The sequence below is a fragment of the Hyla sarda genome, chromosome 2 (genome assembly GCF_029499605.1).
Source record: "Hyla sarda isolate aHylSar1 chromosome 2, aHylSar1.hap1, whole genome shotgun sequence".
NCBI lineage: Eukaryota > Metazoa > Chordata > Amphibia > Anura > Hylidae > Hyla > Hyla sarda.
The window spans coordinates 258,529,734-258,541,835 of NC_079190.1; the positions used below are offsets into that span (position 1 = coordinate 258,529,734).

A 12,102-nucleotide genomic window follows, 5' to 3' on the forward strand; every position below is an offset into this window, starting at 1 on the left:
AGACCAGCTAAGTCATAAGACAAACTTGTTAAGGAGACAATGCCTTAGCATACCTAGTAACAAGTCTATTTAAAAGGGTTTTCTCGTTTGGGTAAGTTATCCATTATCCACAGGATAGGGGATTACTTGGGGATTGGTGGGGTCCAACTACTGGGGCCCACATCAATCCCTAGAACGGAGTGAAGAAGCACTCGCAAATAAATGAAGACATTTGGCCACTTCATTTATAGTCTATAGGTTTTCCCATCTTTGTTCAGCACTGCATTCGGCAACATTTTAAAAAGGTCCATAGAAAATGGCCTCAAATGAGTGAGTCACTCCATTAATTCTTGGTTGCATTTCGGTTCCTTTCTGGGAGTCAGCAGGAGTCCCAGAGGTCTGAGAGAGAGGATTTTTAGTGGCACTACAAACGGTAAATTAAACTGGAGACTCAACAAGTCAGGCTGGGTTCACACTACGTTTTTGCAATACTATTTTCAATCCATTTTTCTAAAGAAAACCGTATGGCATAAAAACGGATGGAACAGTATGGAAAAAAGTAAACCGTATGCGTTTTTAAACAGTATACTGTTTTTAAAAGTGCATACAGTTCCGTCAGTTTTTATAGAAAAAAAACCATACGTTTTTGAAAATGTTGTCCATTTTTAATGGGAGGGGTCTTGGCTGGGGACTTAAGGATTTAAATGCGCATGTGCAAAGTAAAAACGTATAGGTTTTTCCCGTATGGAACCGTATACATGTGCGTTTTCCATTGACGTCCATGTTAAAAAAAAGATATGCGGTTGCAGTACGGTTTCTAAACCGGAGACAAAATCGTGATCAACCACAGTTTTGACTCTGGTTTAAAAACCGTACTGCAACCGCATACGTTTTTTTTTTTTTAACATGGACGTCAATGGGAAACGCACATGTATACGGTTCCATACGGGAAAAACATATATGTTTTTACCTTGCACATGCGCATTTGAATCCTAAAGTCCCCACCCAAGACCCCTCCCATTAAAAATGGACAACATTTTCAAAAACGTATGGTTTTTTTTTCTATAAAAACTGACGGAACTGTATGCACTTTTAAAAACAGTATACTGTTTAAAAACACATACGGTTTACTTTTTTCCATACTGTTCCATCCGTTTTTTTACCATACGGTTTTCTTTAGAAAAACGGATTGAAAACAGTATGGCAAAAACGTAGTGTGAACCTAGCCTCACCCAGTCTAACTGATTATCTCCAAAGTTAAGCCCTTGCTTAACTTTGATGATTATTTACAAGGCAATAGACATAGTAGGCCCTTTGCACATATTTGTCTAAGGTGCCATTAGGAGCTACAGTCCTAGATTGCACCGGAAACACCAATTTATCGCAGAATGTTGAGTGTTGTATGTTGGCATGTAAATGATCCGACTACACCATTATTTTCATTGTTATGCTCCTATAACAAAGCAGAATGATGGAAATTATGGTCCAAGTGTGAACCTGGCCTAATAAATCTCAAATTAATTTGCCAATTTGAATACAGTTATTAGAATTGATATTGTACAAATAAATATTGCATATTAAGACTAAGACTAACTGGTATAAAGATCCTCAAAATGATCTGCTGGTCCAAGGGAGTAAGCCTTTACTCTCCACTGTACAACAAGGCCCATTAAAATATGTATGTCATGGCTCAAAATTTAATGACTACATCTCCAACTAGTGCTTTAGGAACTAGTAATTTTGCTGGGACATTGATATATTTACATTTATGCAGACCACAGCATTGATGGTGCCTAGTATTTGCAGATGACCAATGATTATATATATCTATCAAATTCACTTTTAATACACGCCACACTCTTTAAGTGCACATGATGCAAATCAAACAATTCCTTTGGTTTTTTTTCCCCACTGCGATAATCTTAAATACTAGTTCATAAGACATAATACATTTTATTTAGTAGTCTTGTATACAACTGATTCTAATTAAAATAAACCATGTTTAAAAACAAAAGAAAAAAACAACAACTTTGAAGACAATATAAGACTGCATCTATGACAAATGTAAAAATGCTGGATGTGGAACAAATGCAATGGTTTAAACATGCTCTCGAGAATCTGTTTCTTGCTCCTATATACATATACAATGTGCTGCAGGAAACAATACATTTACCTGATATTTATACAAGTTACATGCTTAGTGTTCACTTACACAACCAGACTGTACAGAAAATATGCTTGCGCCACAATTTCCTGCTTTCCCTGCACATATTTTATAAGTTAAAGTGGATTTTTATAACATTGTACTTTCAGTACCTACACAATTAAAAGCAGTAGCCATGCAAGCCAGGTTTGCAAAATATAAAAATCTCTCTGTATATATATATATATATATTTATTTATATATCCAGCAAAAAGCTATTTCAGTACTTAGATTTATATACAGTTGCAGTATATGTGCCCTTATTTTACCCTGAGAGATCATGCAGTAATTCCCTTGACAATTTCATTGATAAAGCTAACAAAAAGCAAAAGGGGAAGGGGGGCACGATCAAACAAGATGGCTGAGGTCCTTTTTAATACTGGGAAGTGCACATTGCTGGAAAACCCAACAGGCATACACAGTGTCATCTTCAGCTTTTTTATTAGACCTGAAATTGAAAGAGATAACGGTTAGGCAGGGCATTACAGAGTAGGACTATACAAAATACTTATTCTCTAGCAAATTTGTATGGTCACCAGCCTAACTGTCAGCCCACGTTAATAAAGGTAAAGGCTAGTACACACACATTTAAAGGAGATCTGTAGTGCTCTGACCTCCTGCTAAGTTTTAGATCGCAGGGGGTCCGAGCACTGGGGCCCCCCGCGATCTCCTGTACGGGGCCGCGGCAATGTACAGGAAAGGGGCGTTCAGACCCTGCATGTATCTCTATGGGATTCATGGAGGGGCGTGCCGGCTGCCGCATCATGCGGGGACAGAACGCCCCCTTTCCTGTACATTGCCGCAGCCCCGTACAGGAGATCGTATCCTTCAGATAGGGGATAAAGTTCAGAGCACTACAGATCTCCTTTAAAGAGGGGAAATCTCACTATGATAAACGTATAGACAACTTCTCAGAGAACGTACATCCGAATGATTCACTAACAGACCTACACTATTGAGTGTAGCTTCTCTGATGAACCATTTCACAAATTGCCAAACAGGAGCAGGTAGGCAATAGACTTTCTATTTATAAAAATTAATAAATAAAATACTAGTATTGCAAGTGCACTGGAATTATGGCTTAAAGGGGTATTCCGGGATTTTTTTTTTATTTGACTATGCTACAGGGGCTGTAAAGTTAGTGTAGTTCATAATATAATGTCTGTACCTGTGTGTGACGGTTTTCTCACAATTCTAATGTGATTTTCATCCCAATATTTATTTTTAACAGCATACAAAATGACTGCTGTCTCAGAATTTTTCCCAGCTTGCAATGCGGTCGAGACCTGACTCACAAGTCAGCTGATGACAGGGAGCCTGTCTGCTTCAATGGCTGGAGGGATCAATCTGCAACTAATGCAACAGCTGTAGGCACCCTGATTGAAGACCACAGGTCTGCAGCACATTTAGTTTCAATGGGTGGGGTGACTGATGTGTGGGAAGGAGGAAAATGGTATCATGGGATTTGTAGGCAAACAAGAAAACAGGAAATAAAAGTTCACAGAAAGCTAACCAGTGTGTTATGGTAATCTCACAGCATAGCCATTTAGCCCCAAGACAAGCGCAGATCTCCTTCCTAAACACGTCCATTACTGTCTGCCAGGTATGTACTAAAACCACCTTATATGCTGGATAACCCCTTTAAAGGGGTACTAAGGCCCATAGACTGGTTTGAGCGGCATTGGGGCCGCTCTGTCAGTGGGTCGTTCCCCCCCTGTGGGCACTGGTGTCGCGGCGGTGGTGGTCGCCGCCCAATGCTGCCCCATTTTATGCTAGGGACCCACTTTAAAAAAGTGGCCTTTACGTGGCGAGTGGGCTTGTACTTTTTGATCAAAAATATATACTAACAACCTGTTAGTTTTTGATATTATGCTGAGAAGCAATCAGATCATTATACAAGATTGTAGATGTGCACCATGTCTGTTTTCTACCCGAATTCACACTGTTTTCTATCCCCTCCTTTTTTTTGTTTGAACATGTGCTGCACTCTTCCCCACCCCCTCAGCCCAACCCTATATAAGTAGTATTTAGCTACACAAGGGCCATTTCTTTCCTAACAGCCTCCCAGTCTGACTGGGAGAGCATGGTAAGTGAGCTATTACACCTTGTTCACACCGGTGTGGTGCTGTGCAGTGTCCGTTGCTGCCGTGGTGCCGTGTCTGCGGCGGGGGGTGTGGCCCATAGACTGGTTTGAGTGGCACTGGGGCCACTCTGCCGGTGGGTCGTTCCCCCCTGTGGGCATTGGTGACGCGGCGGTGGTGGTCGCCGCCAGGTGCTGCGCCATTTTATGCTGGGGACGTTAGGGACCCACTCTGGATAGGTGGCCTTGACGTGGCGAGTGGGCTTGTACTTTTTGATCAAAAATGTATACTAACAACCTGTTAGTTTTTGATATTATGCTGAGAAGCAATCAGATCATTATACAAGATTGTAGATGTGCACCATGTCTGTTTTCTACCCGAATTCACATATTCGTAAATTACTTCCATTAAAAAATCTTAATCCTTCCTGTACTTATTAGCTGCTGAATACTACAAAGGAAATTCTTTTCTTTTTGGAATGCTCTCTGATGACATCACGAGCACAGTTCTCTCTGCTGACGTTATTATAATAATAATAACGCTTTATTTATTGTTGTCCTTAGTGGGATTTGAACCCAAGTCCCCAGCACTGCAAGGCAGCAGTGCTAACCACTAAGCCACCATGCTTCCCTTAGCATACATCTGCTTTGCACGGTTGCTAAAATGGATAGAGATGTCAGCAGAGAGCACTGTGCTTGTGATGTCATCTGTGTTCCAAAAAGAAATGAATTTCCTCTGTAGCATTCAGCAGCTAATAAGTACTGGAAGGATTAAGATTTTTTTTAATAGAAGTAATTTACAAATAGGTTTAACTTTCTGCCACCAGTTGATTTAAAAGAAAAAAAGGTTTTCACCGGAGTACCCCTTTAACTTGGACAAAAAGTGGCTTTCATGACGTGCGCTAAACCTACTCCATGTTTTAGACACACTTGTGCCTTGTCAAACCAAGAAAAATGGTTTACTGTGTGTGTTTCGGCGTAAAAACACACAATTTTAAAACTAAAATAACAAGCAAAAACCTTGCCTGCGTATGATACGCCGATAAATCCACTGGTTACCAATTTAAAGTGACCACAACCATTTTAAAACAGTGACCAGCGGAGGCTGCTGCAGCCCGAACAGGACACCTATGATTGTCCCCACTCCTTCTCTCCTGCTTTTTAAAATTTTACCTCACCTGGCCACGCTCAGGCTGCAGGTCTTCCGGGGCTGCGCGGTCAGTGAAGCATGACTAGTGATGTCCTCTGCGCAGCATCAGGGACGTCATTTGTCATTCCCTGCAGCCGCTTGTTAAAGATGCCCGGCAGTGACCAGCGGCGGCTGCAAAGAATTGACTAGTGATGTCCTTGACACTGCGCAGAGGACATCACTCGTCATGTTTCACTGACCACGCAGCCCTAGAATACACGCAGACTGAGGCTGAACGCGACCAGATGAGGTTATAATAAATAAAAAATAAAAAGGGAGGGGGATCACAGAAGGAATAGGGACAAAAGAGGCACAGGGGGTTCATTGGGGGATATGAGGCACAAGGGGATCACAAGGGAAAGGATAGGGGGGGGAATGAAACATTGATTGGCACAGGGGCTGATAAAGGGGGAGGAATGATGTGACACAAGGGGGAGCAGACTGAGGAGGAGGGGGAATAATGTGGCAAATGGGGGGGGGAAGCAAAGTTGGGTGAATCATTTGGCATGAAATTCAGAGCTTCATAGTCATTTATTTTACATATATTTTTTTTACTCAAATTTTCCTGTTAAAATGAGGGTGCGTGTTATAGGCCAGTGTGTGTAATACACCAAATCATTACAAAAAGGCTATTGCTTTGTTACCCAGACAAAACAACTCCCGGCATTTTAGTGCCAGCATGCACCTTTCTCAGGTCCCACAAAAAACACGTCCTGGCTGATAAATACATGCATTTTTGGTGCACATGTTTACCAGCCAGTATGCCAGGTCTTTTACGTATGACCTAAGAAAGGCGCAAGCTGGCACTAAAATCCGTTGTCCTGTTGTCTGAAATTAATAAATTAGTCCTGTGAATCTACTGTGGTGTACAGTTTATTTACAGCAGTATAGCAGCACTCATCTAAACCATATTTTTTCCTACACTGCATTTGCCTATTTATCCGCACCCTAAGGGTAGTCTGATACGGTTTCACCCATGTGCCTTCTATAGATTTGTGCCTATCCTCTAGCACAAACCTACAAGCTTATGTTTGTGGTAATCTTAGGAGTGGTGATGGGCCCACTAAAAGGGGTTGTGGGGTGAAAATGATCTTATCCTCTATCCACAGGATAGGGGATAAGTAGTTGATCGTGGGGGATGGGGTATCGGGCCACTGGACCCCTGTGATCATGAATATTCCGTACGGACATTCCACAGCAGCAGGGATGGGGTTTTGCGGCACTTTTACACTGGTGAGGAAATTCAGATTCCAGTGTCCACAGAGACTAGTCATATCTACTCTTTTTGCGGAGTCCGAAAGAAAATGCATTGCGGTCTATCAATTTACGAATCAAAAAAAGGTCCAAGCAGACCCTTACTACTGCTTAGATCATACTGGGAGCTGTAGTTTCACATACTTCAAACCTCTTTCCCTACTAGGCAATTCATATATTGGAGTAACATAATTGCCCCCTCTACTTCTGGCCTAGCCCCCAGTGTTCTCCCCCTTTAAATATAACATCTAGAGTCGCCACTGATAATATCACAATGAGAGTAAAGTGCTAGGTGGCTACTTTAAGAAACGATATGGGTATTGGAGCAGGATAATATGATATTACAATTTTAATACGGATATTTTGGAGGGCGGTTCACTAAGACGATTTACTAAGATGTAAAAAGCCCACCCATGATAGATGCTTTGGATTTATTGAGATTTGCACACCTCTCAATACATCTGCTGCATGTGAGACTGCCTGCTTGCATCCTATCAAAGCTCAGCTCAGCTCATGTCAATGAGGAAACCTGTAACTTATGTAAGCAAAGCAGCATAATTGCAGTGATTTTTATCCACTTCTCCTGTTGAGGTCCTTCTGTCTTCATCTGTCAAATGATAACATGTCTGAATGACCAGAGAGCCCAGTCTCCTAACAAACCTAACTGTGCTCACAGACAATACTTGAATAGTAGCACATCAGAGAGATATCAGGGCTGAGAGGCTTTACCCAAATACCAGAAGCATTTATGGAAGATGTAGGTATGTGTCCCAGTTTGAAAAGACCCTCTTCAGTGCAGGGGCATTCAAGTGATATGCAATAAAGATTTAAATTTCTTTACTAGCATTTAGTGTTTTAAAAGCATTAAACCCATTTTCAGCTGTCATTACCAGCCTCCATAACATATTTGGTGTAAAGTGAATCCTTGTAAAAGGTGTGATCATTCAAATCAATTACTTAAGAGACAAAAGGAAGAATTCCATTCCCTTGACATCATGGCAAAAATGCTGGTCAGCCAGCTCAATAACAATACATGCAGGACCTGGCTGACATTACAGTTTATACATAGGCCGAGTTACCACCCGCGCTACGGTTTTAGCATGACAAAAGTCTAATACCCTAACATTTACTGAGCTGGAGTTGGCTACAATGGGGGAGATTTATCAAAACCTGTTCAGAGGAAAGTTGCTGAGTTGCCCATAGCAACCAATCAGATCACTTCTTTCATTTTTAAAGAAACCTGTGAAAAATGAAAGTAGTGATCTGATTGGTTGCTAGGGCCAACTCAGCAACTTTACCTCTGCACAGGTTTTGATAAATCTCCCCCAATATCTTTACCTTAGAATTCCCTTATATCTTCGCAACTTAGTGCTCTAACTGTCGGATGCGCTCTTCCACCATGCTTTTTTGATGCCTCTGGTTTGCATTTGTATTTTGTTTCCATCCCGCAGTGTCTGTTCTATACAAATTTTCGCTTGAATATTTTCTTCTAGAATTGAAATTGTCGTCAACCTGTTTGAAAGCAAAAAACAAAACTACTATTAAAATGAATAGTGAAAAGAAAGTGCATGACAAAGAATGGGCAAAATATTTATGAAAAGCATAGCCTGGGCACAAATTACTTTTTTGCCCTAAGGTGGTAGTCAGCAATATTTTACATGTTAGAGGAGTACTCCAGTGTACTAAAACTTATCCCCTATCAAAAATATTTGCTCTGAAAAGACCTTTAATATCAATATGTGCCAATAAAGCAGGCTTCCGATTGTAATTTAAAGGAGTACTGTAGACAAATAAAACGTATCCCCTATCGTATTGAACCACAGAAGATAATATTTCAGTGTAACCATAAAATACATTTTTACTGAAGTAACTCACTAAAAATAACCCCAGTGACCCCAAATTAATGGCATAAGGAATTGCTTAACCCCTTAGGGCACAGGCAATTTTAAATTGAGATTCCCTTCACTTCGTCATCTTTTAAGAGGAAGATCTTTAATTTTTCCACTTTGGGGAAGAAGGGGGAGGGGAGGGGATTGGGGGTTAAAAGAGCCCCCTAAGTTTAGCAAATTTTTAAGCAGTGTATTTTATTCTTACAATGAAATATTATATTTATTCTGTGGATTAAAAACAATACTAAATGTTTTACCCGCTTTTCAAAAAAGTTAAAAAATAAATAAAGATAAAAACATAAAAATGTCCTCATATCCCGTCCCAATATCCAGTCCTCAGGTGGGGCTGAGTTGTGATGAAGATACTGTAAGCCGAAAATAGAAGGAGGCGTGGTTTTGTGGAATTTGGCATGACTTGCAAGTCGGACCAATGCACAGAAAGGGTAGAAAATAAAAAGGGGTGTGGCTTAACCCCTTAAGGACCGAGCCCTTTTTCACCTTAAGGACCAGAGCATTTTTTGCAATTCTGACCACTGTCACTTTAAACATTAATAACTCTGGAATGCTTTTAGTTATCATTCTGATTCTGAGACTGTTTTTTCGTGACATATTCTACTTTAACTTAGTGGTAAAATTTTGTGGTATCTTGCATCCTTTCTTGGTGAAAAATCCCCAAATTTGATGAAAAAAATGAAAATTTAGCATTTTTCTAACTTTGAAGCTCTCTGCTTGTAAGGAAAATGGATATTCAAAATAAATTTTTTTTGGTTCACATATACAATATGTCTACTTTATGTTTGCATCATAAAATTTATGAGTTTTTACTTTTGGAAGACACCAGAGGGCTTCAAAGTTTAGCATCAATTTTCCAATTTTTCACAAAATTTTCAAACTCTCTATTTTTCATGGACCAGTTCAGGTTTGAAGTGGATTTGAAGGGTCTTCATATTAGATACCAAAAGAAAAAATTCCCACACAGTAGGTCCTACGCCACAAGACATAGATTAAATTCATAAAGAAAAAGGTGTCAAACAGGACATAAATATCACAAAGTATACTTTATTATCATGAATCCAAAATGACAAGACATTTAAAATAATTTAAAAGAATACATATATAGTAGTAAACATGAATCCAAAAAGTGCTGAGAGAGAAACGGGGGCTATGCTTGTCTGCCAGGGGAATGGTTAAATAAATAGTGCACAATAAGTATTGACTCCCGTGGATTAATGAAGGAGGCTACTGCTCATAGGTTGTGGATTAAATATTAGAGTCGGATCCAGCAAATATGCTCGGATCGCAAGTAAGTACAAAAAATCAAAGAGCAGATAAGGAAGCCTCAGGGGATCAATAACACATTATGGGTAGGGCAAAACCTGAACTAGACAGAAATAACGAAATACTTTACCAAGTGGAGCAAGGAGTACAGCGCTACAGCCACCCGCCACCCAACGTTTCACCAATGAAGGCTTCTTCCGGGGTGTCCTCTTAACCCCGGAAGAAGCCTTCATTGGTGAAACGTTGGGTGGCGGGTGGCTGTAGCGCTGTACTAGACAGAAATAACGAAATACTTTACCAAGTGGAGCAAGGAGTACAGCGCTACAGCCACCCGCCACCCAACGTTTCACAAATGAAGGCTTCTTCCGGGGTGTCCTCTTCACCCCGGAAGAAGCCTTCATTGGTGAAACGTTGGGTGGCGGGTGGCTGTAGCGCTGTACTCCTTGCTCCACTTGGTAAAGTATTTAGTTATTTCTGTCTAGTTCAGGTTTTGCCCTACCCATAATGTGTTATTGATCCCCTGAGGCTTCCTTATCTGCTCTTTGATTTTTTGTACTTACTTGCGATCCGAGCATATTTGCTGGATCTGACTCTAATATTTAATCCACAACCTATGAGCAGTAGCCTCCCTCATTAATCCACGGGAGTCAATACTTATTGTGCACTATTTATTTAACCCTTCCCCTGGCAGACAAGCATAGCCCCCGTTTCTCTCTCAGCACTTTTTGGATTCATGTTTACTACTATATATGTATTCTTTTAAATTATTTTAAATGTCTTGTCATTTTGGATTCATGTTAATAAAGTATACTTTGGGTCTTCATATTAGAAATACCCCATAAAAGACCCCATTATAAAAACTACACCCCCCAAAGTATTCAAAATGATATTCAGTAAGTGTATTAACCCTTTAGGTGTTTCACAGGAATAGCAGCAGAGTGAAGGAGAAAATTCAAAATCTTCATTTTTTACATTCGCATGTTCTTGTAGACCCAATTTTTGAATTTTTGCAAGGGATAAAAAGGAGAAAATTTTTACTTATATTTGAAACCCAATTTCTCTCGAGTAAGCACATACCTCATATGTCTATGTTAATTGTTCAGTGGGCGCAGTAGAGGGCTCAGAAGGGAAGGAACGACAAATGGTTTTTGGGGGGCATGTCACCTTTAGGAAGCCCTTATGGTGCCAGGACAGCAAAAAAAAAAAAAAAAAACATGGCATACCATTTTGGAAACTAGACCCCTCAGGGAACGTAACAAGGGGTAAAGTGAACCTTAATACCCCACAGGTGTTTCACGACTTTTGCATATGTAAAAAAAATATTTTTTTTTTAACCTAAAATGCTTGGTTTCCCAAAAATTTTACATTTTTAAAAAGGGTAATAGCAGAGAATCACCCCCAAAATTTGAAGCCCAATTTCTCCCGAGTACGGCGATACCCCATATGTGACCCTAAACTGTTGCCTTGAAATACGACAGGGCTCCAAAGTGAGAGCGCCATGTGCATTTGAGGCCTAAATTAGGGACTTGCATAGGGGTGGACATAGGGGTATTCTACGCAAGTGATTCCCAAACAGGGTGCCTCCAGCTGTTGTAAAACTCCCAGCATGCCTAGACAGTCAGTGGCTATCTGGCAATACTGGGAGTAGTTGTTTTGCAACAGCTGGAGGCTCCGTTCTGGAAACAGTGGCGTACCAGACGTTTTTCATTTTTATTGGGGAGGGGGGCTGTGTAGGGGTATGTGTATATGTAGTGTTTTTTTACTTTTTATTTTGTGTTAGTGTAGTGTAGTGTTTTTAGGGTACAGTCGCACGGGCGGGGGTTCACAGTAGTTTCTCGCTGGCAGCTTGAGCTGCAGCAGAAAATTTGCCGCAGCTCAAACTTGCAGCCGGATACTTACTGTAATCCTCCGCCCATGTGAGTGTACCCGTACGTTCACATTGGGGGGGGGGGGGAACATCCAGCTGTTGCAAAACTACAACTCCCAGCATGTACGGTCTATCAGTGGATGCTGGGAGTTGTAGTTTTGCAACCGCTGGAGGCTCCGTTTAGGAAACAGTGGCGTACCAGACGTTTTTCATTTTTATTGGGGAGGGGGGCTGTGTAGGGGTATGTGTATATGTAGTGTTTTTTTACTTTTTATTTTGTGTTAGTGTAGTGTAGTGTTTTTAGGGTACAGTCGCACGGGCGGGGGTTCACAGTAGTTTCTCGCTGGCAGTTTGAGGGGGGGG

The 12,102-nt window shown here is 40.8% G+C and overlaps 1 protein-coding gene across 5 annotated transcripts in view; it reads right to left on the reverse strand.

The window, feature by feature from the left end:
- Window positions 1-1,162: 1,162 nt before the first annotated feature.
- LUZP1 (leucine zipper protein 1) overlaps window positions 1,163-12,102 on the reverse strand; it is a 101,461-nt gene continuing 90,521 nt past the window's right edge. For 4 of the 5 annotated variants that reach the window (XM_056557023.1, XM_056557019.1, XM_056557021.1 and 1 more), the window contains exons 4-5: window positions 8,044-8,217; window positions 1,163-2,630 (exon numbers count right to left, since the gene is read on the reverse strand). In XM_056557023.1, the coding sequence (XP_056412998.1) occupies window positions 8,071-8,217 (147 nt within the window). In that variant the 3' untranslated portion in view covers window positions 1,163-2,630; window positions 8,044-8,070. Of the gene's footprint in view, window positions 2,631-8,041; window positions 8,218-12,102 lie in introns of those variants that run through there. The other variant, XM_056557020.1, reaches the window with a different exon arrangement.